General features: G+C 43.6%; 2 protein-coding genes across 6 annotated transcripts; one reads left to right on the top strand and one right to left on the bottom strand.

The window, feature by feature from the left end:
* The first annotated feature begins 466 nt into the window (after nucleotides 1-466).
* On the top strand, nucleotides 467-15,862 carry LOC115114407 (centromere protein L-like). The gene is made up of 5 exons (XM_029642608.2): nucleotides 467-552; nucleotides 13,771-13,939; nucleotides 14,142-14,393; nucleotides 14,490-15,041; nucleotides 15,273-15,862. The coding sequence occupies exons 1-5, from the start codon at nucleotides 476-478 to the stop codon at nucleotides 15,345-15,347; spliced, it is 1,125 nt and encodes a 374-aa protein (XP_029498468.1). The 5' UTR covers nucleotides 467-475; the 3' UTR covers nucleotides 15,348-15,862.
* LOC115114406 (kelch-like protein 20) lies at nucleotides 15,837-25,289 on the bottom strand. 5 transcript variants are annotated; one of them, XM_029642603.2, is made up of 11 exons: nucleotides 25,172-25,289; nucleotides 22,836-22,898; nucleotides 20,437-21,024; nucleotides 19,772-19,930; nucleotides 19,383-19,593; nucleotides 19,015-19,198; nucleotides 18,626-18,769; nucleotides 18,307-18,440; nucleotides 17,749-17,957; nucleotides 17,460-17,566; nucleotides 15,837-17,365 (listed from the first exon to the last, which is right to left on the bottom strand). In XM_029642603.2, the coding sequence occupies exons 3-11, from the start codon at nucleotides 20,977-20,979 to the stop codon at nucleotides 17,281-17,283; spliced, it is 1,776 nt and encodes a 591-aa protein (XP_029498463.1). In that variant the 5' UTR covers nucleotides 20,980-21,024; nucleotides 22,836-22,898; nucleotides 25,172-25,289; the 3' UTR covers nucleotides 15,837-17,280. The 5 variants fall into 5 exon arrangements, with proteins under 5 accessions (XP_029498463.1, XP_029498466.1, XP_029498464.1 ...); XM_029642606.2 differs by having other exon boundaries at nucleotides 17,749-17,954; XM_029642604.2 differs by having other exon boundaries at nucleotides 25,183-25,201.
* Nucleotides 25,290-26,279: the final 990 nt, after the last annotated feature.

Genomic DNA, 26,279 nt, shown 5'->3' with positions numbered 1-26,279 from the left:
ATGTCGATTATTCTCAAAACGGCAGCGTTTTCTAGCTAAAAAGCGCCTCTTCATTCATTGTGAATGTGGAACCGGTGTACTCTAAATTCCGCCCATGATTCCTCCGTGTTCAGTCTGAAAAGACAGCGCCATTGACAAAACTCAATAAATGTGGATGTGCTTGGTTCCGACAGTTACTTTTTAGTGTGTCCATTCTTTGGATTTACAGATCAGTCATTTGTGTAACACATGGCGGAGGAGAGTGTTCTATTTCTGGCCAAAGTAGTCAAACGACGATAAAGATATATTACAATATTTGTTTTCTTTATACTACAAAATATCATGAGCGCATTTGAAGATTCAGCTGTATGAAAATATAACTCGATTTTTAGATGTGGATCCATGAATTATTCACCAACATAAATCTGGAATTCGGCTAAAATGTTGAATGATGCTGTACTTGACTACATTTCCTTATCAAGATTCCAGTTGCATCATGGGAAAGCGCGATGTTCAAATCCACTTCCTGACTTTGCTGCTGTTATTTTTTTCAGTAATGGAGGAACGAAACAGGTACAAATATAGTCCACTTTCTTACCTATTATTAATTATTGTTGGTAGACAGCTAAGTTATCGAGGTTAGCATATAAAAAGATTGTTAACTAAGCTGTTGGTCAGCGAGGAAAACGAGATCGTATCAAAACAGCGTCTGCTTTGCCAAAACAAAGCTTGCCAGCTAGCGTCAGCAACCCCTTTTGACAGAGAACAAGGCCATGCTCGTTATGCATAGGGACACAAGCCATGAGATGCCTGCTTGCTATTATAAACTGGTTACCAGTGTAATTAGAGCAGTAAAAAAATACATGTTTTGTCATACCCGTGTTATACGCTCTGATAAACCACGGCTGTCAGTCAATCAGCATTCAGGGCTCGACCCACCCTGTTCATAAACGGGCTTAGAAGCTCTTATACGCTCAAATCCAAATGTTATTCGTCACATGCTTCACAAACAACAGGTGTAGAGACTAATGGCGAAATTGAGAAAATAATAGAAATGTGAAACATGTAATAATAACCGTAACAGAGTAATGATAACTTGGCTATATACATTGGGTACCGGGACTGTACTGTACATTGTTTTAACTGTCTTTATCACAGTTGCAGCCGACAGTATTTTTCAGTGACATGTTTTTGGCAACCTTTTTCTATTACACACGGGTGTTAAGAACATGCACATGCTAGATGGCTAATTAACACAGGCGGTAAAATACCATGGAGATATGGCCGTGAGGGAACTGTAACACTATAAAAGTGTGTATCAATTTAAGTTTTTAAAATTATTTTTTATTATTTATCGCTGATATGAAAGACCATACCGCAAGCGATGCATGTTAATGTTCAGACCGAGCAATGGGCTCTTAACAAAATTCCCCCATACGGAAGACACCTTTGTCCAATGACTCTTATGTGTCATTTTTATGGAACTTAAGTCATGATTAAGAGCTAAGGTACGAAGTAGATATGTACATATAACTTTACAGATACAAATTTAAAGATAAACAGTAGCAGAAACTTATGTAATGAGTCAAAGTTAATGCAAAAAGGGTCCATGCACATAGTCCAGGTAGCTATTTGGTAAACTATTTAGCAGTCTTATGGCTTGGGGGTAGAAGCTGTTCAAGGTCCTGTTGATAACAGACTTGATGCATTGGTGCCATGCAGGGTGCGGTTGCAGAAAGAACAGTCTATGATTTGGGTGGCTGGAGTTTTTGACAATTTAAAGTCTTCCTCTTACACCGCCTGGTATAGAGGTTCTGGGTGTCAGGGAGCTCGGCTCCAGTGATGTATTGGGCCGTACACACTACACTGTAGCGCCTTGTGGTCAGATGCCAAGCGGTGATTACATTTACATTTAAGTCATTTAGCAGACGCTCTTATCCAGAGCGACTTACAAATTGGTGCATTCACCTTATGACATCCAGTGGAACAGTAGTGCATCTAAATATTTTAAGGGGGGGGTGAGAGGGATTACTTTATCCTATCCTAGGTATTCCTTAAAGAGGTGGGGTTTCAGGTGTCTCCGGAAGGTGGTGATTGACTCCGCTGTCCTGGCGTCGTGAGGGAGTTTGTTCCACCATTGGGGGGCCAGAGCAGCGAACAGTTTTGACTGGGCTGAGCGGGAACTGTACTTCCTCAGTGGTAGGGAGGCGAGCAGGCCAGAGGTGGATGAACGCAGTGCCCTTGTTTGGGTGTAGGGCCTGATCAGAGCCTGGAGGTACTGAGGTGCCGTTCCCCTCACAGCTCCGTAGGCAAGCACCATGTTCTTGTAGCGGATGCGGGCTTCAACTGGAAGCCAGTGGAGAGAGCGGAGGAGCGGGGTGACGTGAGAGAACTTGGGAAGGTTGAACACCAGACGGGCTGCGGCGTTCTGGATGAGTTGTAGGGGTTTAATGGCACAGGCAGGGAGCCCAGCCAACAGCGAGTTGCAGTAATCCAGACGGGAGATGACAAGTGCCTGGATTAGGACCTGCGCCGCTTCCTGTGTGAGGCAGGGTTGTACTCTGCGGATGTTGTAGAGCATGAACCTACAGGAACGGGCCACCGCCTTGATGTTAGTTGAGAACGACAGGGTGTTGTCCAGGATCACGCCAAGGTTCTTAGCGCTCTGGGAGGAGGACACAATGGAGTTGTCAACCGTGATGGCGAGATCATGGAACGGGCAGTCCTTCCCCGGGAGGAAGAGCAGCTCCGTCTTGCCGAGGTTCAGCTTGAGGTGGTGATCCGTCATCCACACTGATATGTCTGCCAGACATGCAGAGATGCGATTCGCCACCTGGTCATCAGAAGGGGGAAAGGAGAAGATTAATTGTGTGTCGTCTGCATAGCAATGATAGGAGAGACCATGTGAGGTTATGACAGAGCCAAGTGACTTGGTGTATAGCGAGAATAGGAGAGGGCCTAGAACAGAGCCCTGGGGACACCAGTGGTGAGAGCACGTGGTGTGGAGACGGATTCTCGCCACGCCACCTGGTAGGAGCGACCTGTCAGGTAGGACGCAATCCAAGCGTGGGCCGCGCCGGAGATGCCCAACTCGGAGAGGGTGGAGAGGAGGATCTGATGGTTCACAGTATCGAAGGCAGCCGATAGGTCTAGAAGGATGAGAGCAGAGGAGAGAGAGTTAGCTTTAGCAGTGCGGAGCGCCTCCGTGATACAGAGAAGAGCAGTCTCAGTTGAATGACTAGTCTTGAAACCTGACTGATTTGGATCAAGAAGGTCATTCTGAGAGAGATAGCGGGAGAGCTGGCCAAGGACGGCACGTTCAAGAGATTTGGAGAGAAAAGAAAGAAGGGATACTGGTCTGTAGTTGTTGACATCGGAGGGATCGAGTGTAGGTTTTTTCAGAAGGGGTGCAACTCTCGCTCTCTTGAAGACGGAAGGGACGTAGCCAGCGGTCAGGGATGAGTTGATGAGCGAGGTGAGGTAAGGGAGAAGGTCTCCGGAAATGGTCTGGAGAAGAGAGGAGAGGAGGGGATAGGGTCAAGCGCGGGCAGGTTGTTGGGCGGCCGGCCGTCACAAGACGCGAGATTTCATCTGGAGAGAGAGGGGAGAAAGAGGTCAGAGCACAGGGTAGGGCAGTGTGAGCAGAACCAGCGGTGTCGTTTGACTTAGCAAACGAGGATCGGATGTCGTCGACCTTCTTTTCAAAATGGTTGACGAAGTCATCTGCAGAGAGGGAGGAGGGGAGGGGGAGGAGGATTCAGGAGGGAGGAGAAGGTTGCAAAGAGCTTCCTAGGGTTAGAGGCAGATGCTTGGAATTTAGAGTGGTAGAAAGTGGCTTTAGCAGCAGAGCGAGAAGAGGAAAATGTAGAGAGGAGGGAGTGAAAGGATGTCAGGTCCGCAGGGAGGCGAGTTTTCCTCCATTTCCGCTCGGCTGCCCGGAGCCCTGTTCTGTGAGCTCGCAATGAGTCGTCGAGCCACGGAGCGGGAGGGGAGGACCGAGCCGGCCTGGAGGATAGGGGACATAGAGAGTCAAAGGATGCAGAAAGGGAGGAGAGGAGGGTTGAGGAGGCAGAATCAGGAGATAGGTTGGAGAAGGTTTGAGCAGAGGGAAGAGATGATAGGATGGAAGAGAGAGAGTAGCGGGGAGAGAGAGCGAAGGTTGGGACGGCGCGATACCATCCAGTAGGGGCAGTGTGGGAAGTGTTGGATGAGAGCGAGAGGGAAAAGGATACAAGGTAGTGGTCGGAGACTTGGAGGGAGTTGCAATGAGGTTAGTGGAAGAACAGCATCTAGTAAAGATGAGGTCGGCGTATTTCCTGCCTTGTGAGTAGGGGGGAAGGTGAGAGGGTGAGGTCAAAGAGGAGAGGAGTGGAAAGAAGGAGGCAGAGAGGAATGAGTCAAAGGTAGACGTGGGGAGGTTAAAGTCGCCCAGAACTGTGAGAGGTGAGCCGTCCTCAGGAAAGGAGCTTATCAAGGCATCAAGCTCATTGATGAACTCTCCGAGGGAACCTGGAGGGCGATAAATGATAAGGATGTTAAGCTTGAAAGGGCTGGTAACTGTGACAGCATGGAATTCAAAGGATGCAGCCCATCAAGCCTCTAAGGTGCAGTGTTAAGTAACCGGGTGGTTAGCCGGCTAGTGATGGCTATTTAACAGTCTGAACGCCTTGTGATAGAAGCTGTTTTTCAGTCTCTCGTTCCCAGCTTTGATGCACCTGTACTGACCTCGCCTTCTGGATAGTAGCGGGGTGAACAGGCTGTGGCTCGGGTGGTTGATGATCTTTTTTGACCTTCCTGTGACATCGGGTGCTGTAGGTGTCTTGGAGGGCAGGCAGTGTGCCCCTGGTGATGCTTTGGGCAGACCGACACCCTCTGGAGAGCCCTGCTGTTGCGTGCTGTGCAGTTGCCGTACCAGGAGGTGATACTGCCCGATAAGATTCTCTCAATTGCAGATCTGTAAAAGTTTGTGAGGGTCTTAGGGACAAAGCCAAATTTCTTCAGCCTCCTTCATCACACTGTCTGTGTGGTTGGACCATTTCAGATTGTCAGTGACGTGTATAGGGTTGCACAATTTGGGGAATATTCAGAGGTGGAAACTTTGGGAATTAACAGTAATATTTTGGAATTAATGAATATATATGTTATAATTAAAACTATTTAAATGTGTTTCTTTTTTATATTGGATATATTTATGTGAAGAAAAACATAAACCTTTTATCTTGTCATAAGCAGACATAATTGCAAATCCTTCCAATAGAAAAAAAACTATTTAGGTACGAATGTAACTTTAGTTGAGTTGACTATTCACATGGGATGAATTTACTGAAAAACAAAAGGGAATATTGAATGATCCATCGCATCTCCCAAAAAACATTTTCAACATACATCTGTAAAATGATAGTCTAGAAACGAAAGCATTGGTTGTCTTCCTGTCAGGCTTCCATGTCTTCTTCCTGGACCCCCTCAATGTCCACCTCTTGAACATCAGACTTTGAGGCCTCGTCTTCACTGTCACTTTACAATCTTGTTGAGGATGGCAAGTGGTCAGGCTCAAAAAGCCTCAAATTTGCCTGGATGGCCACCAATTTTTCAACCCTTGTATTGGTCAGCCTGTTGCGTGCTTTGGTGTGTGTGTTCCCAAACAAGGACCAGTTGCGATCTGAGGCGGCTGATGTTGGTGGTATTTGGAGGATGATGGGGGCAACAGGGGAAAGAGCCTCAGATCCACAAAGTCCCTTCCACCATATCTAGTGGAAAGCCCTTGCATGGAAGGGTACTTTACCAGACTGCCAAGAACCTTGCCCTCATCCAGGCCAAGGTGGTGAGACAAGGTAGTGATGACACCATACGCCTTGTTGATATCTGCATCAGACGGGGTGCTCTTGCCAGCATACTTGGGGTCAAACATGTACGCTGCGGCGTGTATTGTATTGGCTTCAGGCAGAAGTCTTCATTCTTTTTGATGCATTTCAGAACTGCAGTTTCCTCTGCTTGGAGCAACAGTGAAGTGGGCAGGGCAGTACGGATTTCTTATCTTACATCTACAAGCAGAGTCTGAACATCAGACAGGATGGCATTGTCTCCCACAATCCATGCAATGGCTACTGCTATAGGTTTCAGGAGTGTCAGGCTGCTTACCATTCACTCCAAAAATACATAATCCAGGAGGATGCTCTTGATGGGGCTGTTCATATCGGCAGACTGTGATATGGCCTTTACTTTCCCTCCAGGAGACTGTCAAACATAGGCAGCTTCAATGTGGTGCTCTTATTCTTCTCACTTTGCTTGGTGAGGTAGATTGCTGCTATAACTTGATGAACCTTCACATACCTTACCATTTTCTTGCCTCTCTTGTAGAGTGTATCCATTGTTTTCAGTGCCATGATGTCCTTGAGGAAAATATTCAATGCATGAGCAGCACAGCCAATGGGTGTGATGTGAGGGTAGGACTCCTCCACTTTAGACCAAGCAGCCTTCATGTTTGCAGCATTGTCTGTCACCAGTGCAAATACCTTCTGTGGTCCAAGGTCATTGATGACTGCCTTCAGCTTATCTGCAATATAGAGACTGGCGTGTCTGTTGTCCCTTGTATAGAGACTGGCGTGTCTGTTGTCCCTTGTCTGTGCTGTTGTAGAATACTGGTTGAGGGGTGGAGATGATTTAGTTAATTATTCCTTGCCCACAAACATTCGACCACCCATCAGAGATGATTGCAATACAGTCTGCTTTCTCTATGATTTGCTTGACCTTCAGTTGAACTCTGCATCCAGCAAATCAGTAGAGGGGTGTGTGCTGGGCAAAGAACATTTCAGAAATCTCTTCCAATACACATTGCATGTGAGCATCAGAGGTGAACCAGTTGCATACACAGCTCGAGGAAGACATTCATCAGCATGTTCCTCCATTGAGCCAAAAAAACTTCTGATTCCAGAAGGACCATGAGCTGTTGCTATCGATAAGGTGTCTGATTCATCATTTTCACCTCAAATGGAAATAGAGGGACTTTTGTCAGAGTTTGCTTGTTGTGAGCGCTGAGGGAACTTTTTGCACTTGGCTCATGTCACTGGGCAGCTCGTGGCTGGGTTTCTCTTTGTAATCTGTGATAGTTTGCAAACTCTGCCACATCTGGCGAGCGTCAAAGCCGGTGTAGTAGGATTTGCTCTTAGTCTTGCATTGATGCTTTGCCTTTCTGATGGTTTGTCGGAGGGCTTAACATTTTGTTCTATTTGTTCATCAGCTAACGTCACTTCCTGTGAATTTTGAATCATTTAATTATGTAATGAAAACAAGCAGATAAAGGCTTCAAAGTTAATAAAGGTCATGTTAACTGAATGACATCTCTTGGAACAAAATGTATTAACTCTCCTAAGTCTGTGTTAACCTCAGACCTTGTTTTTGCCGTTTATCCCAAAACGCATTTTCTTCCCCCCCATAGGAATGGAGGTAACCAGAGGTAACTAATTTGTTTTTTTAGGACTACAATCTGGCGAGCTCTAATTTGATCCAATGAATGGTACCATCCAATTAAAATAGTTACAATGTTTTATTTGAACATGTGAATGTTTTTTTTTTTTGGTGGCCTATATTTTTCATTGACATTTCTAAACTGCCCATGAAGTTATCTCCTCTTAACGGGGCGGCAGGGTAGCCTAGTGGTTAGAGCGTTGGACTAGTAACCGAAAGGTTGTCAGCTCGGGGATTCGAACTTGCAAGGTACAAATCTGTCGTTCTGCCCCTGAACAGGCAGTTCAGGGGCACTGTTCCTAGGCCGTCATTGAAAATAAGAATTTGTTCTTAACTGACTTGCCTAGTAAAATAAAGGTAAAATAAATAAATAAATAAAATTAACCTTAACCTCATCGTACAGGTATTGTCAGCACAAATATTTGTATAAAACAACACCTAAGTTAGAGCTAAGGGTAGAGTAGCCGAGAACATTTGGTTTTAGGGCCTTGAGTTTTTTTTTACGTACCTCGCCCGTGTGCCCGCTACATGGGTCCACTTACCCCTACACAGTGGAAACCTCTCCCACTGATATAGTGCCTACATTGGCTCAGCATGGGTCTGTCTAGTACTGTTTTGTACACACTGTGTAGTCACATTTCTCTAGTTTCAGAGAGTACTGATTTTCTAGCACGATAAAGGATGTTGGATTGCACAAGCAATATATAAGATGCCGGCGCTGTCTATTTCGGCCAGTTCCGAGATAAAGAAAAACACCTAAACTTCCAATGTAGCAATTGCCTGCTAGCCGAAGACTATAGAGAAGAAGTTGCTACTTTGAGTAAACAAATCAATAATTTGCACCAGCTATTGGGGAAGCCACGTCCTTCTCGTTCTCCACACCATTGGCAGCAAACAACACCAAGCTGAGGGGGGTCTCGCCATCAGGCAGACTATCGTCATTAGATTGGCCATTGCAGAAAGGGGATGCTGGTTCTTCTCCAGAAGCTACAGCTAGCGGCTCCTTTGCGGACCAAGCGGTATGGCGTGGGACTCAATGCCAGCGAGGACCTCTATCTCAACCCTCTACTGCGACGGAAGCAATAGGTGTTCTATAGACGTCAAACAGCTTTGCTGCTTTGGATCTTGACTAGAGGTCGACCGATTATGGTTTTTCAACGCTGATACCGATTATTGGAGGACCAAAAAAGCAGATACCGATTTTAATTTTATTTTATTTTTTTGCATTTTTTACATTTATTTGTAATAATGACAATTACAACAATACTGAATGAACACTAAACTTAATATATTACATCAATAAAAATCAATTTAGCCTCAAATAAATAATCAAACATGTTCAATTTGGTTTAAATAATGCAAAAATAAAGTGTTGGAGAAGTAAAAGTGCAATATGTGCTGTGTAAAAAAGCTAACATTTAAGTTCCTTGCTCAGAACATGAGAACATATGAAAGTTGGCAACACTTGAGCTGCTGGCAAAACGCACGAATGTGCTGTTTGAATGAATGCTTTCGAACCTGCTGCTGCCTACCATCGCTCAGTCAGACTGCTCTATCAAATCATAGACTTAATTATAACATAATAACACACAGGAATACGAGCCTTTGGTCATTAATATGGTCGAATACGGAAACTATCATTTAGAAAACAAAACCTTTATTCTTTCAGTGAAATACGGAACCGTTCGGTATTTTATCTAACGGTGGCATCCCGAAGTCTAAATATTCTTGTTACATTGCACAACCTTCAATGTTATGTCATAATTACATAAAATTCTGGCAAATTAGTTCGCAATGAGCCAGGCTGCCCAAACTGTTGCATATACCCTGACTCTGCGTGCAATGAACGCAAGAGACATTACACAATTTCACCTGGTTAATATTGCCTGCTAACCTGGATTTCTTTTAGCTAAATATGAAGGTTTAAAAATATATACTTCTGTGTATTGATTTTAAGAAAGGCATTGGTGTTTATGGTTGGGTACAGTCTGTCCAACGATTGTGCTTTTTTCGCAAATGCGCTTTTGTTAAATCATCCCCCAGCGTTGCATCGATTATATGCAACGCAGGACACGCTGGATAACCTAGTAATATCATCAACCATGTGTAGTTATAACTAGTGATTATGATTGATTGATTGTTTTTTTATAAGATAAGTTTAATGCTAGCTAGCAACTTACCTTGGCTTCTACTGCATTTGTGTAACAGGCAGGCTCCTCGTGGAGTGCATTGAGAGGCAGGTGGTTAGAGCGTTGGACTAGTTAACTGTAAGGTTGCAAGATTGAATCCCCCGAGCTGACAAGGTAGAAATCTGTCATTCTGCCCCTGAACAAGGCAGTTAACCCACCGTTCCTAGGCCGTCATTAAAAATAAGAATGTGTTCTTAACTGACTTGCCTAGTTAAATAAAGTTATAAAAAAATATGTATAAAAAAAACAAATCTGCAGAATCGGTCAACCTCTAATCTTGACGTTCCAGCACCTTCAGGTCCGCGGTCGTCTGATCCGGATGATTCTTCTTCTGCCCGCGCTGTGTTTGCGCCTGGAGCACTAATCCCTGTGATCTGTTGTGGCCGAGTTGGAAAAACCAAGAATAAAAATGGAGCTGTACAAAAGGCTTCGGAAGAAAATAATAATGGTAAACGGCTAGCTACCGTTTTAATCGGGAGCTTAGTGGTAAAGCAAGTGTCAATCCAAGATACACGCACACTTGGCTTTCCAGGTGCTAAAGTCACTGATATAATAAGGAATTTTACCAGTAGTCAAGAAGCAGATTCCCGACCTGACAACAGTTGTGTTGCACGTTGGGCTAAGGCTAGAGAAACTTATTCTAGCTCTGACTGGCAGACTTTTAGGCAGCTGAGAAGCCTGTGCATCAGACTTGTTCGAAGAACAAAATTGGATTACTATGTGACTAGTTTAAATGACTGTTATGGGAATCCAGCCAAATTCTGGAAAGTACTTAATACATTAAAGAACAATATGCACTCCACACTCCCAAATCAGATAGGGTTGGATACTGGACTCATTACTGATAAGAACGCCATTGCTAATGCCTTCAACAATCACTTCATTTTAGCAGGCAATCTTTTTGAGAAAATGTCGACCACAAATGAAGGAAGAAAAAAGACGCTTATGAAGGGATAATGCATGAAGTATGCTGATGGTCAGGGTTTCTCACTAAGCATCTTCACAGAGGAGAAAGTTATTGACGCCTTGCTAGCCATAGACACTAAGAAAGCAACAGGGACTGACGAACTTGACCCAGGGTTGCTGGCTAGAGCTGCACCACTTATCTCTGGTGCTCTTACTCATATTTGTATCCTCACGTTAACCTCTGGGGTCATACCTAAGATTTGAAAAACTGCCTATGTGCTGCCTCTGCACAAAGGTGGGGATACTGGCGACCTTGATAATTATCGATCAATCTCTAAGCTGTCTTGTCTTGTAAAAATGTTAGTCATTGGTAAATGTACAGCTGTGCTCTTTCTTGTCTGACAACTGCATACTGAACCAATTTCAGTCTGGTTTTAGACCAGGGCACAGTACTATCACAGCCTCCACACTGGTTGTAAATTATATTGTAAGAGCGTTGGATAAGAAGTTGAACTGTTGCTTTGTTTGTTGATCTGTCGAAGGCGTTCAAAATGATCTCATTGATAGATCTCAGGCTATTATTGCAGATGGGGTAAACATCTGATTTTGTCACTGTTCACAAAGGAGTCGCACAAGGTTTGATTTTAGGTCCTTTATTAATCACTATATACATAAATGATATCTAACTCAGTGAAAAAATGCAACTTTCATTTCTATGCTGATGACACAGTACTATATGCCACAGCCCATCACTCACTCAAGCATTTACATTCCTGCAGTTTGACTTTGAATTGCTTCAAGATGCACTTGTAGATCTTAGGCTGGTGCTTAATTCAAGTAAAACTAAGTATATGGTATTTTCACGATCCAAAAGTTTACAATTGGAAAATCTGAACCTTGCTACCCATGATGCCTTTCTTTTGGAACGTGTTCCCACCTGTAAATACCTTGGAATTTGGTTAATGAATATCTCTCTTTTAAAACTCACACACCCCTCTGTGGATGAGAGAGGGTCTGGTTATCTATTGCCAAGCTGATCTGATCCATTCGGATCCTCATAGAACAGTCATGACATTGTGAACAGGCACAACTCCGATGTTTTTTTCTCAAAGTTGCCGGAATATCATGTGTTCTTCTCATCAGTACACTCTTAACAACCTAAGCATTACGAAACTTCTATCAAATAAGCCATACATTTTGTTGACCAAATTCGACACTCATTGACTTGCTTGGTGAGTGGAAAAAAATTAAAACGCTACCTGCTGAAGAAGACAGATTTTGGGCCCAGTTATCTATCTCACTTCACCTCTTCCTCTGTGCTGCCCAGCATGTTTATACATGACCCTAAGCATGATGGGACATTCACTGCTTAATTAACTCAGGAACCACACCTGTGGAAGCACCTGCTTTTAAATACACTTTATCCCTCATTTACTCTTCATTTACTCAAGTGAATCCATTATTTTGGTTATCTGTATGTTTTATTTAGTTATATTCTTACTACAGTGTTTCCCTCCAGGGAAATATGTTAGATTTCACTAGAAGTTATATAGTCAGAATAAGAACCAGGTGCCTTTCTTTTCCTTTATCACCTAAAGCAGGGTTTCCTAAACTTGGTCTTGGGGCCCCCTGGGTGCACGTTTTTTGGTTTTTGCCCAAGCACTACACAGCTGATTCAAATAATTAAAGCTTGATGATGAATCGGCTGTGTAGTGCTAGGACAAAAACCTAAAAGTGCACCCAGGATGGTCCCCAAGACCGTTTTGGAAACCCTGACCTAAACCTAAACAAGTTCATATCAAAACAATGAATGGCATTTACCCATGTAGGCCTAACGATTTCATAAGATGGAGATTTAACTTTGACTTTAACCATTGTGTTTTTTGTAACTCATATCGAAACGGAAGATCATCTTATTTGTGCCTGTCAACTTACTAAAACCTTTTGGGATGCATTTCGGTACTGGATCACATATAATGGTCTATTCATACTCACCCTAACATTTAATAATATAATTTTTTTATGGAGGACGGGAAAGCCGAATGTATGATCAAATATTTTTTTTCACTGCCCCGTTTGTCTTTTTAGCAGGCCAATCATATGGTAAGCCTATTTTTGTTAGGATCTAGCCCGGTGTTAAGATGGGCCTACTATGGGAAAAATGGGATTCTCCTTCCTACTCCCCGCTCGTTCATGCTGTAGCTTATTTTACATTCAGCAAGCGTACATCTCTCCTCAAATAGGCTATTAGTAGGCTAAAGAAAATAAGCCGAAATAAGTGTCCGACAAGGTTTTTTAGTCTGTCTTTTCATGGGACTCGACAAGATTTAAAAGGAATATTCGTGGCAGCGAAGAGGCCCGATGCGTAATTGCGCAACATAACAATGAAGACTGCAGGCCCGAGATGTAACCTATAGCCAGTTAAGCATATGCATATTAGCCCATCATTCATAAGCTCAATGTTAGGCTTAATACTGCAGTGAGTTTATCCAGTCAATATACACAGCGAAATAAAAAGTTTATCAGATAATGAAATCATATATAGGATCTATCTGATGGTATGCCTGTGCGCTCCTAAGCTTCACTGAGTGTGCGCCCTAATAGACCCCGGGTACGCAGCAGTTAAATAAGATATCCTCATGGTCTGTTGAGTCTGGGTCTTCGGTGTGTATCAACGTATTCTGTGTTTATTTTGTTTATGCTTCACAATGCTAACCGGAATGTAGGTAGCAGCCATCTGGAAATGAGGTAATCGGCTCGGTCTTCCCTTATAAATTTGAATTTGTATGCCCTAATATGGTAGTAAATCGCACCAAAGATTTGAAGGCACCAATCAATAGCCAAGATACCCTGCTTTTGCAGATAGGGGTTACTTTCTCATACCAGACTGAATTGAATTTTTAAAAATCTAATAAGGTCCCCAAGGGGACTTTACAATGAAGAGGTTAAACAAGGTAAAGTTTTATTTAAACAATTGGTTAAATCCAAATAAATCCTTGAGCTTTTATAATCTCTGTAATTTGATTCCTAAATAGACCATCCTGTGTTTTATTATTTTATTTAAATATGCATTTTCTCAGTCTGTTTATTGAAATAAATGTTTTTTTGAAAATGTTTGTCACAAACTACTACTTTTCATAATTTTCACCTATTCTTATTAACTTTGTATGCATGGTGTAAAATAATACAATGTTTCACTAACTATCCTAATGTGATAATCTGTTCTTTACAGCACTGAGGAGACCCCACGCAACAATGCCTTGGCACAACGAAGGAGCAAGAGTTACAGGCAATCAATGCGAAGCTGTGTTGAAGCAACTCATCTGGCATACACATCAGGCCTTCTGACAGCTCTAAGAATACCAAGAAGTAGAAAGGCTCCAAAGTCATGTGATATCACAGTAAGTAGCTAAGGCCAATCAATGTGGTTGTATTCACAATTCTTCTCATACATCATTGTTGACGAGTCAACTAATCTGTATGCTTGATTTGTAGCCCTGCTTGACATATTCAAGAAGGGCTTCAAGAAAGGCTACAAAAACATCAGACATCATTTGAGTGTATAATATTTGGATCTATCTGATATGTCTCTTTGCTGTCTAGAAACAGGTTGACCCAGACCAAGTAGCACTTCTGGTGAAGAAGGAATGGCAGCTGTCGTATGTCACACCTTTGTACCAGTTCAGACACACTCAGTTGAAATCCTACTCAAAGCAACTATCGGCTTTCATGGTATCAGAGAAGCAACAGGGCCTGGCGATTGAAGTTGGTCAGGAGTTGGGTTTCAAGGTCAATTTTTCTGTGGTCCTTGGGTTGGCAGAGACGGATAAAGATGCTGAGACAGTTTTCATACAGGTAAGGGTTTTTCCTCAAAATGTAGTTTGGAGTTCATACTTTATTCTTCTGTGGAATCCCTTGACTGGTGTTTATTTCCATCTGTTCTCATCACAGATTCTCTCCAAACAAGTGTTTTCTGCAAAAGATGATGCTCCGAAGGTTGTGTGGAGTGGCTGGCTGACCTGCGTCAACGGTGACTTGGATTATCTCCGATCACTACCCCTGGAATTTGTCAGTTTGCCTTTGTTCTGCACCAGAGGACCAGAATCGCTCACAGTGTTGGTCAAATCCTGGTTTGAAAAGACATTTGACTGTTGCTTTGGCCCTCTTGGTATCAACTCTACCAACCTCCAGTGGCTCGCATCCCTATGGACTGGGTGCCACCCCACCATCAACATCCAGTACCTGAAACTGGTCTGGACTCTCCCAACACTACCCCCTATGGACGTTGCGTACACCGTCCACCCACAAGATGCCTGGGAGCTTTGGGACAGCATGCGGCAGGTTGACACGACAGAGGACAGCATCAGCATTGATGAGGTCACCGGGTTCATCAAAGGGCTGCAGTCACACTTCTTCAGGCACTTCAGGATAGACTTGTCCGCTGGGTCACTGATGCAGATCTCCACGGCTTTGGGTTCTTCTCACCATAGTGGAAAAATCAAGGTAGATATGCACATATATGGAAAGGCCAACATATCTAGTCTAAACACAAGTGACTGGCTATTTGTAACATGTAACTTGCATTTCAAATGGGCTCAGCCACACACTTAAAAAGGTGAACAATTTAATAGTATGTAATTAATACAGTATGTTAACTTGTGAATGGATTTCCAAATAACTCTTTTGTAGCTGACATGTGGTATCAGTTATCTAACTATTCATTTTCCATCACAGATTGCGAGCCCTAATTACATCCCCACCATCCTGCAACTGCTGACAGAATGTGCTCTTCTGAAGATGCCAATCTAAGCAAGACTGACATCACAAATCAATGTTTGTGTTTTGTAAAATACCTGTATACCCCCAAAATTACTGTCCATATGAAATTAAACAATTTTACTTTTTTTTTTTTAATATTCATGTATTGTATGAAAAGGCAAATGCATACATCTCAAAATAGCTACGCTTTTGCTGATTGTGTACCTTGCCATTGTTCTGTGGTTTCAGTCACTCTAGATATTATTCACTACAAGCGCAATAGTGTAGAAGTAAATGTGTTACAGCTTAAACTTGCAAATGTTGGTTTTGTCAGTGTGGGGTGATAGTTGATTAATCAGGTTTGATACATGGTAAACCGTCAAGTAACTTGGGCAGTTCTGAAGATATCATTGTTACAGTCCAGATACAGTAAATCTGTAAGAGCCTGGTGATTTCCTAAACGGTAGAGATGTAACAACCAAAAAGAATAGTACCTGTAAATACATTTCCATTTTCAAAAACAATTGTTTGAGCTTAAAGTTTGAAATAAAGTGTTTTTATTAACAGCATGGGGTATTTTGTCAGTACAGACAATTCCACGTCATCTAATAGGGGAGAAATAAAGCACCCATACATTTGCCCTCAACGGTTCCATACTTTTGAAAGGCTGCGTTTACAACGGCAGTCCAATTCTGATATTTTTTTCCAGTTATTGGTATTTTTACCAATCAGAGCTTTTCACAGTTGACTTGATTGGTTAATAGACCAATTTGTGGAAAACAATTGGGCTGCCTGTGTAGATGCAGCCACTGGTTAGCTCTTAAACATATCTGATGTGATTGGTCAAAAGACCAATTAGAAGAAAAAAAAATCAGAATTGGGCTCTGAACACAGCCAAAGGGATACATTACTCTTCAAAATATTTGGTCAGGCTAATAATTACTTGCATAATCTGACACATTTGGGTGATAACATATCTACAGGGGTTGAGTTTGCATGATTGTAAAATGCATGATTGTATATTTTGCTCAATAGCAGTAACATTAGATTCATCAGGGTTTACATAATTAAAAAAATGTCTAAGCATATTACTGAATGTCCATCTGTTTTGCATGGTCACCAATGAAGGGGTGCATAATACATTAACCAGTTCATTATTCCTTACTGTGTGTTAGATGAACCGCAATGCAACTAATTCCTCGATTAAAGTGCAAGACTGTCTCAAATGTGTCCTATAAAGGTTAAAAAAAGTTGCTCCAAAAAAATGTATATCCATTGTCAGCCTTAAATGGGCAACAATCTTGTATGAAACAGTTGTAATATTGTGTAAGTGCCACCGTACCAACAATTGACCCCAGTTGTGAACGTAGAACTCCAGGTTATGCTCAGTGTGTCAAACTAATAAAAACCGCAACAACAAGAAATTATCACAGTGCATTTCATTTATAGATTTAAACAACTGCCTAACAAGTTCATCCACTTTTCACAACGAGGATCAAGGGAAGCAGTGAGACCACATCCTGCACCTTCAGTTCTCTTTGAAGATTCTTCTTCATGCCCCATTTAATATTTCAAAGGAAACTAAACATTGGTATAGTATAACCGGTACCACAGCAAAAATCTGAACTGTATCTTAAAGTGCGGCTGCAGTATTCATTTCAGTAACCGAAAAAGAGGAAATGAAGGGTTTTCCCCCCATGATGTCAAACAATAGTTCATGTGATTGATCTATTCAGAGTTAGTTCCTCTTGGCCTTGGCCAGTCAAGTCATAATACAGGAAGTACAGAAGAGAGATGAACCGTAGGCTCCAAGATAAGCCTTCCAGACTTGACACAGGAACAGTAAAGCTTGTAGTCACAAGACATTTCCTTGGCTTGCCAATAACATGGCTGTGTTACAGTTAATATAGACTTCGTTCCTTGCATGATAAACAATGTTTCTTTCGGAGGCACATGCGACGGTGAGGCCTTTGACCTGGAGGTGCTACCATATGTGTGATTCACAGTGAGTCATTTTGATAACACCAACCCCTCCTCCAAGTCGCCTATAGTTCATTCCACCATAGAGCCTGGAGGAAGAGAAGGAAATTAATATCTTCACGTTCAACACAAGCCCTCTAGGGATAATATGTCTCAAGTAACCTGTTGCATGCGGTTACCTACCTCCATGTGTTAGCGTCAGGATCATAGACCTCTATTGTTTTGAGATACGTTGTCCCGTCAAAGCCACCCACAGCCATTAACTGGCCATTTACCACTGCTAGTCCAACCTGCAAGACAAACAATGCTCCAAACATCAACAGGTGTAAAGCAACAGATTTATTTTCTAGCTAGTTAAACCCAACTTTGACTAAATTACCTGATTTGATTGAAAAGTCCAACATTTTGCCTCTTTATCCTAAAATAAAGCACCCAGACCAAACAGAAATCAATGTGAAAGATCCAGACTGACCCCACTACGTCTTGAAGTCATGGCTACAACAGCTGACCACTGGTTGGTCCTGGGGTTGTAGCGCTCAGCACTGCTCAGCTCGGTGGTGTCGTCCCGGCCTCCTACGGAGTAGATCATGTCCTGGTACACTGCACAGCCCAGGTGTTTTCTCCTGGTGCCCATGGGAGAGACGGTGTGCCAGCGGTTCTCCTGGGGGTTGTACCTTTCTACTGTGGTAAGATTAGAGCAGAGGCAGAGCAGACATGGAGTAAGAAAGGGGGTTAGAGCAGGGTCATATTCATTAGTGTACACTATAAAGCGTAGCAAGTTAACAAGTGTTTCTTATTGGACAAGTTCAGATAGTCTCCCTGTTTCAGTCCGTTTTCATCCATCTGGTGCCTAATGAATACAACCCAGATCTCTAGGGAACTATAGGGACATTATGTGATTCTAGGATCTCTTTTCTTAGGATCTCTGAAGCTTCTACAGTGGATTATCTGTATAAATAGTGTACACCCTGTTAATGACGTGCTGACTAATGAAAGACATTGCACTGTTTTCTAAGTGCTTGATCTGTACCTGTATTGAGAGGGGACGTGCCATCTGAACCTCCCACTGCATAGAGGAAGCCCCCCAGTACAGCCACGGCTACACCCAGGCGCCTGGTGCTCATCGAGGCCACGCGCGTCCATTTGTTCTCCTTGGGGTCATATCTGTAACAGATCATGCATAGTCACATTACTCAGTGGAGTCAGCTTTCTGTGATATTTCAGGAGGCATGTTAATGGTTTGTTATAATACTTATTGCAAGATGAATTGTCTTTGCCTCAGAAAACAGTGTGATTTGTAGAAGACAAATACAGCAAATTAAACCGTGAATATGTATTGTAAGTGTGACCTTTCAACAATGTTGAGGCAGGATACTCCATCTTGGCCCCCTACTGCATACAGATACCCTCCCAGGACAGCCACACCCACACTGGTCCTGCATGTGCTTGTGGGAGCTACATCACTACTCCACTGATTTGTCTTGGGGTCATACCTGTAGTGGAGAGTGAGTTCAGTACAGTACACTAAGATAAGGAAGTTCAACAATGGAAGGAAGACCAGCCTTTCGATAAGATCTAGGGTGTGTCCCAATATTCCCTATATAGTGCACTACTTTGACCAGAGCCCTGTGGACCCTGGTCATATGTAGTGCCATTTGGGACAAGGCCCTATGAATAAACATTAACGAGGTGGTGACTCAGTGGACATCGTTTTCAAAACGGGGAAGGAAACGCTAACCTCTCCACACTGTTGAGATATGAGGACCCGTCATGGCCGCCAACAGCATAGAGAAGATCGTCAAGGACGCTGACACCCACTCCACAGCGCCTCTTACTCATGGAAGCCACCATGCGCCACTCATTGGTCTGTGGGTCGTATCGTTCGACACTGGAGATGGCATCCCCACTGCACCACCCGCCAACTGGGAATATGAAGAACAAAAAAACAAAACAACTTTGTCTCTTCTAACCCTACCCTTTAGAATATTCAATGGCAACATGTTGGGAAAAGTACACAACTGTCATTTTGAAATACCTTTGAAAGCAGAAGTGATCAGACATGGGTACTAAGAGAATGCAGCGAGGTTCAAGAGTTAAGATACTAACCTGCAAACAGCACTTCCCCACACCGGATGGGCTTCCGAGGGCGTGTTCTTGGCCCTTGCATTAGAGGGCGCTCTTGGGGCAAGAGCAGGTAATTCTTTGCCTCATCAACCAGGTCTCTGCACTCCTCATCACTTTTGATGAGGGGGTCTGATCCTACCGTTCCCACCAGGAATTTTGGGCTCAGAAGAGGAAGACGAACATGCTGGAGGACCTATAACCAGAAAACATATCCTAACTCAATGACTTACCAAGTGGAATAAGTTACAGACAAACACTTTTGATTTTAAACAGACTGTCCTTATTTCTTTTGTGAATCAAAACTACAGGTATATATCAAGTTTAATGCAACACCACATACAATTATTTATTCATATAGCAGGTATTATCACCTGCGGCAGCTGTGGCCGGCGCTCCTGAATGCTGTACTTGACCCAGGCCATGACTGCGTTGAAAACCTGCTCCTCACTTCGCACATTCAGTTCGTCACTGGAGATTATATCTATCAGCTGGTTGGCTGGAAGCAGCATGAACTCCTCACTCTCCATCACCTGAGGGCAAAGCAAGCAAAATGACCTAAGTCACTCATCAGGTGGAACCTGTTCAAAGTCCACAAAAAGACAGGGGCTGTGCTCAAGAGAATGATGCATGGTAAGGCAGTCAAGTTAAACCGGCAGCAGCATCTAATTCCCAAATTCTGAAAGTTCCGTGGCAGTTATTTCCTGAGGATACAACTAACGTTGGGGTTTAACTTAATGGAGATTCTAAAACTGTATGTAAAGAAAACAAAAGACAATGTAGAAAAGGTATTAACTTTATTGCTGGGATTCACATTTAAGGCTGTGGGGCAAAAATTACTCAAGGACACCTCTCTCTGGAGTTCACTAACTGGTAACCAGTGTGGATTTTCAAATGACTAGCTAGACCAAGTAACCAAAAAATGTCTCTGATAAGCAGTGAGCTAAGATGAGCAACATCATTTTTTTCTAAATGACAAAGAAACACTTCAGAGAGTGAGTGCACAGAGACGCACATGTATGCAAGATAGAGACCTTACCTCTTGAAAGTTGTGCTGTGTAAACTTGTCAGCTATCCGCAGCAGCTCGCGGCAAGAGTGGGTGTCAGCAAAGGCACGGATACCCAGGCAATTTGAGGGGTCCAACTGGCGCTTGAGGAACTCGCAGCAAGCCTCCTGAATCTCGGCCAGCTGTAACAGACAAGCGGCGGGCAGCAATGTCTGCACATTGCCTTCCTCAACGGTAACCTGCGAAGTGTAGGCAAAGTCAATGAGCAGCTCCATGGCCCGCTCATCAATGTCCCGGATCACAACCTCTGTCTGACGGCTCTCGGCCAGCTCGCCTGTGAACATGGCCCTGAAGTAAGGGCTGCAGGCCGAAAGGATCACTCTGTGGGCATAGATCTTTTTGGCGCCGACCACCAACACGACATCACACAGTTCTCTGTGCTTGCGTAGCAGATTGATGACCTCTAATGTCTGGCGAGGGTGCTTGTCAGACACATAGGGCATGCGTGCCGGCTGGGGCACACCCTCTGGGAGCTTGTTGGGATCACCCAGTGTGCAGCGTGCGGTGATGTCCATTCCGGTGTTGTCTGGGCGTGCGCTGGTACCCCTGCAGAACAGACACTAAAGGCCAGACAGAATAGGGATAAACATCCACAATAACATTGATTTATCACAAAAAACAGCCACCACAAAAATCCAATCAAAGTTAATAATTGGTCATGTCAACATTGGTATTGGTGGGAGCCAGTATCAAAGTTGATGTAATAATTCCTTAAGCTAAAAAGACATCAGCAAATGTCTGTCTTAACTACGGAAAGTTGAGGTCTAGATGTGAAAGAACCAAGTACCAAAATAGACATCTCCTTTCAACTAGGCTATGACTTACTGGTGGTCTAGGGTGCAATCCATGTGTCTCTTCAGCTAGCAATCCAAGGTCTCTTCAGCTGGCCCTAGCCCTCAAGATCTCTTCGCTGGCCATGGCAGAACACTGGCATTCCTGTCTTGCAGGAAATCAGTCATACTGCTCGTTCTGTGCGTGGTGGTATTGTCATGCTGGAGGGTCATGTCAGGAAAACCTGCAGGAAGGATACCACATGAGGGAGGAGGATGTCTTCCCTGTAATGCACAGTGTTGAGATTGCCTGCAATGACAACAAGCTCAGTCCGATGATGCTGTGACACACCGCCCCAGACCATGACGAGCCCTCCATCTCCAAATCGATCCCACTCCAGAGTACAGGCCTCAGTGTAACGCTCATTCCTTCGATGACAAACGTGAATCCGACCATCACCCCTGGTGAGACAAAACTGTGACTTGTCAGTGAAGAGCACTTCTTGCCAGTCCTGCCTGGTCCAGTGACAGTGGGTTTGTGTCCATAGGCGACATTGTTGCCGGTGATGTCTGGTGAGGAACTGTCTTACAACAGGCCTACAAGCCCTCAGTCTAGCCTCTCAGCCTATTGTGGACAGTATGAGCACTGATGCAGTTGTTGTTGCCATCCTGTACCTGTCCCACAGGTGTGATGTTCGGATGTACCGATCCTGTGCAGGTGTTGTTGCACGTGGTCTGCCACTGCGAGGACGATCCGCTGGCCGTCCTGTCTCTCTGTAGCGCTGTCTTAGGCATCTCACAGTACAGACATTGCAATTTATTGCACTGGCCACATCTGCAGTCCTCATGCCTCCTTGCAGCATGCCTAAGGCACATTCACACAGATGAGCAGGGACCCTGGGCATCTTTCTTTTGGTGTTTTTCAGAGTCAATAGAAAGGCCTCTTTAGTGTCCTAAGCTTTCATAACTGTGACCTTAATTGCCTACTGACTGTAAGCTGTTAGTGTCTTAACGCCCGTTCCACAGGTGTATGTTCATTAATTGTTTGTGGTTCATTGAACAAGCATGGGAAACAGTGTTTAAACCCTTTACAATGAAGATTTGTGAATTTATTTGAATTTTTACAAATTATCTTTGAAAGAAGGGGAGTTTTGTAGAATCATTCTTAACTCAACACCCCTTAAATTTCGATCATATTACATTTATACATGTTGATTTGACGATTTCCAACAAATCTAGCCTATATAAAAAATATATATATTTTATTTTACTAGGCAAGTCAGTTAAGAACAAATTCTTATTTTCAATGACGGCCTAGGAACAGTGGGTTAACTGCCTGTTCAGGGGCAGAACGACAGATTTGTACCTCGTCAGCTCGGGGATTTGAACTTGCAACCTTCCGGCTACTAGTCCAACGCTCTAACCACTAGGCTACTCTCAAATTTCTGTCACTTGCAATGAAGAATGATGAACTAAACAAGGACACACTTGTCATTGGATGTCAAAGGACATAATTCTTTCTTTGACAGATAAAATAATTTACATTTAAATTGTAAAAAAAATCAAGCCACAACAAAAAACATCTGGAGCTCATCACATACCTGCGCATTGGCTTTCCATCCATGCACAGAAAACAAATTTTGGTCCCACAACTTTTTGCCAACCTTTGTGAATAGAAAAACAAGGGAAGGATAAGTTACAATTCATTGATAGGGAGGGATGCTAGCCCGCATAAGTCACAACCACTGCAACACACATAAAAATGGCTTGGTCCGGGACTCCTGGCAGATAGACTACCAGCTAGCAGGCTGATACTGTACTACCACTAGTTAATGTTGATGTAGCCAGCAGATTCAACCAGCTTGCTTACAGCTGCACTAGGGTCAGACAGCCTTTCTGTTTAGATTAAGATACTGCAGAGCTGTCTCCAGTATTTATGCCGCAATAGTTTGTGTTGGGGGGCTAGGGTCAGTCTGTTATATCTGGAGTATTTCTCCTGTCTTATCCTGTGTCCTGTGTGAATTTAAGTATGCTCTCTCTATTTCTCTCTTTCAGAAGACCTGAGCCCTAGGACCATGCCTCAGGACTACCTGGCCTGATGACTCCTTGCTGCCCCAGTCCACGTGGACGTGCTGCTGCTCCAATTTCAACTTTTCTGCCTGCAGCTATGGAACCCTGACCTGTTCACCGGGCGTGCTACCTTGTCCCAGACCTGCTGTTTCAACTCTCTAGAGACAGCAGGAACGGTAGAGATACTCTGAATAGCCAACTGATATTTACTCCTGAGGTGCTGACCTGTTGCACCCTCTACAACCCCTGTGATTAGTATTATTTGACCCTGCTGGTCATCTATGAACATTTGAACATCTTGGCCATGTTCTGTTATAATCTCCACCCGGCACAGCCAGAAGAGGACTGACCACCCCTCACAGCCTGGTTCCTCTCTAGGTTTCTTCCTAGGTTCTGGCCTTTCAAGGGAGTTTTTCCCAGCCACCGTGCTTCTACACCTGCATTGCTTGCTGTTTGGGGTTTTAGGCTGAGTTTCCGTACAGCACTTTGTGACATCAGCTGATCTAAGAAGGGCTTTATAAATAAATTTGATTGATATAACTCGGAAAACCTACCTCAATTGAGGGATGAAAATGCAGTGTACTCCAAATTGTCAACTGTTACATAGAGAATACTGAACAACTGCAAAAAAACTAGCAGTAGTGCAATCTTCTCGGTGTAACTGGGATAATGGGACAATTCGGAGTACAATGCATTTCTCATCCCTCCATTTACATTTTCTGAACCATATCTTGCGCTGGCTCTGCTGTGTCTTAATCTACACATGAAGGCTATCCGACCCTAGTGCAGCTGTAGGCAAGCGGGTCAGATCTGCTGGCTACTTTTGATGCAGATGAGATTTAACTTTAACTAGCTAACTAGACAAGCTAGACAAAACCTCAAACTAAGCTAGGAAATGACTGACACTTACTAGCTAACTAATTTATATATTTATTTAGCAGTCTGCAATCAATTTTAAAGACTAGTAAAAAGATATCAGCTATAGAGATAGTAATAGCGTATTTTTGTAGGCACTACTAACTCCGCTATGGTTCGTTGGACAAAGCCTATGGTGAAATGGCGTTTTTGTAGGGTTTTTGGATAAACACCGAAAACAAGGTCTGTTGTAAATGCAGGTTTAGGAGGATCTTGTACGTTTTGTTCTATGAGATTATCTTCATCAGCTAACGTCACTTTTTAACGAATTCACGCTGAAAATAAGGTATATTCTTTCCCCATAGGGATGGCTGAACGAACCAGAGGTAAATAATGTCCGGGTTTTAGGACAACAAACTGTCTAAGTTCAAATCAAAGATTTTATAACTAAACCAAGAGACCAAAGCTTGTCGTGTCCAATGGGAACAAGCAAGGAAGTAGGCAGAGCCAAGCAAGGTGGTGGGCAGAGCCAAGCAAGGAGGTGGGCAGAGCCAAGCAAAGGGAAGGGCAGAGCCAAGCAAAGGGAAGGGCAGAGCCAAGCAAAGGGGTGGGCAGTGGGCAGAGCAAAACAAGGAGGTGGGCAGAGCCAAGCAAAGGGGTGGGCAGAGCCAAGCATCGAGATTCAGATTCTAGTTTTGGGAACAAACGGTATTGAGATCAAATGTTTAATTGATGAGACGTCCATCTCATTCTATCTTCTCTCACTGCCATATTTGATAAAGAGTGGAAACGACAACCAGATGCTTGACATTTAAACATCCAGTGAAATGTCTGTGTCTATATCATAGCGTATTTAACATTTAGCAAGCTAGCTGGCTTGCCAACTTGGAAATATTCTAACGTTAGTTAGCCTTTTCCTGATCGCTAAGTTAGCTAGCTAACCACAAATATTTTCGGGAGAGAAATGCTATTGTTACTGCATCAAGAACATAGGTCTAAAACCACTACTTACCTTATACTTACATTCGAACGACTAGCAAAGTGTCAGATAGCCAATATTTGAAATACTTTGCATGATCACAAGCTACGCTTTTGACATTCCATAATATTCCAATCAACAGGAAATGTGCACTGGAGAGCAAGGTCCCCCTCAGAACGATTATAGGCTAGGGTTCCGATGTGCGCACTGCACAATAATGGATACATGTTTGTGGGAATCTTCTTTACCGTAAACGCACTGTTTTAGCATATACACTTTCCACATCATTGAAAATACAAAAAAAGGTTTTTAGCGATTTATGTTAGCAGGAAATTAGAACAAAAAGTTACCATTGTATCCATGGAAACAATAAATATAATGTATCCATAGACGTCGAAGGAGTACAAAAACATTTGGAAAATGTATTGTAATGACCTGACTAGATCATAAATGAACAATTGTCCAGACAGAGGCTTGAGTTTGCGAATTGACGGTTTATTAAACCAACTTTACACAGGCTACTGTTTGGGCCGTAGCACACGCCAAAAAGATGACAGATAACCCACAAGCCAATCATGACCTTCTCTTGTGAAGCCCAGACGTAAGAGAGAGAACAAAAGCTGAACCTGGTCTTAACTTCCAATGCTCCACCCCCCTGCCCAACCCCCCTCCACGCCACTCCGCCAACCACCAGGATGCCCGGCATCAGAACATTCCAGGCATTCCCGTGATTGGCAGATAGCAGGTTGATTGACATGTCGGACCCCGCGAACACCGGGTACTGGTCAGTACAACACAACCACCTCCTAGCCTAACACATAACACACAGCTGTCTGTGCGGGTCGCTACACATCCCCCCCACCACAAAGTCCCTCGTCCCCGAGGGAACAAACAAAGTCTCTGAAGCGACCCGGAGGTCTCCTTTGCCTGCGTGGCCGTGATGGTCGCAGAGTGCCCCTCTGGGAACCAGGGGATGAAGGCAGGGATATGGGGGACAAGGAAGCGGGAACGGGTAATACAGTCCGTGGCTCTGGGGAACCACGCGGTGACACAGGGGGAGACAGGGGAGTGGGCTGTCTGGAGCCTTTTCTGCGGCACCTGAGGGTGGGTGCCTGGAGAATGTCATTGCCAGAGAGGGGAA

The sequence above is a fragment of the Oncorhynchus nerka genome, linkage group LG9b (assembly GCF_034236695.1).
Source record: "Oncorhynchus nerka isolate Pitt River linkage group LG9b, Oner_Uvic_2.0, whole genome shotgun sequence".
Classification (NCBI taxonomy): domain Eukaryota; kingdom Metazoa; phylum Chordata; class Actinopteri; order Salmoniformes; family Salmonidae; genus Oncorhynchus; species Oncorhynchus nerka.
The sequence above is the reverse complement of the archived record's forward strand: the minus strand, read 5'-3'. Positions and strand labels throughout refer to the sequence as shown.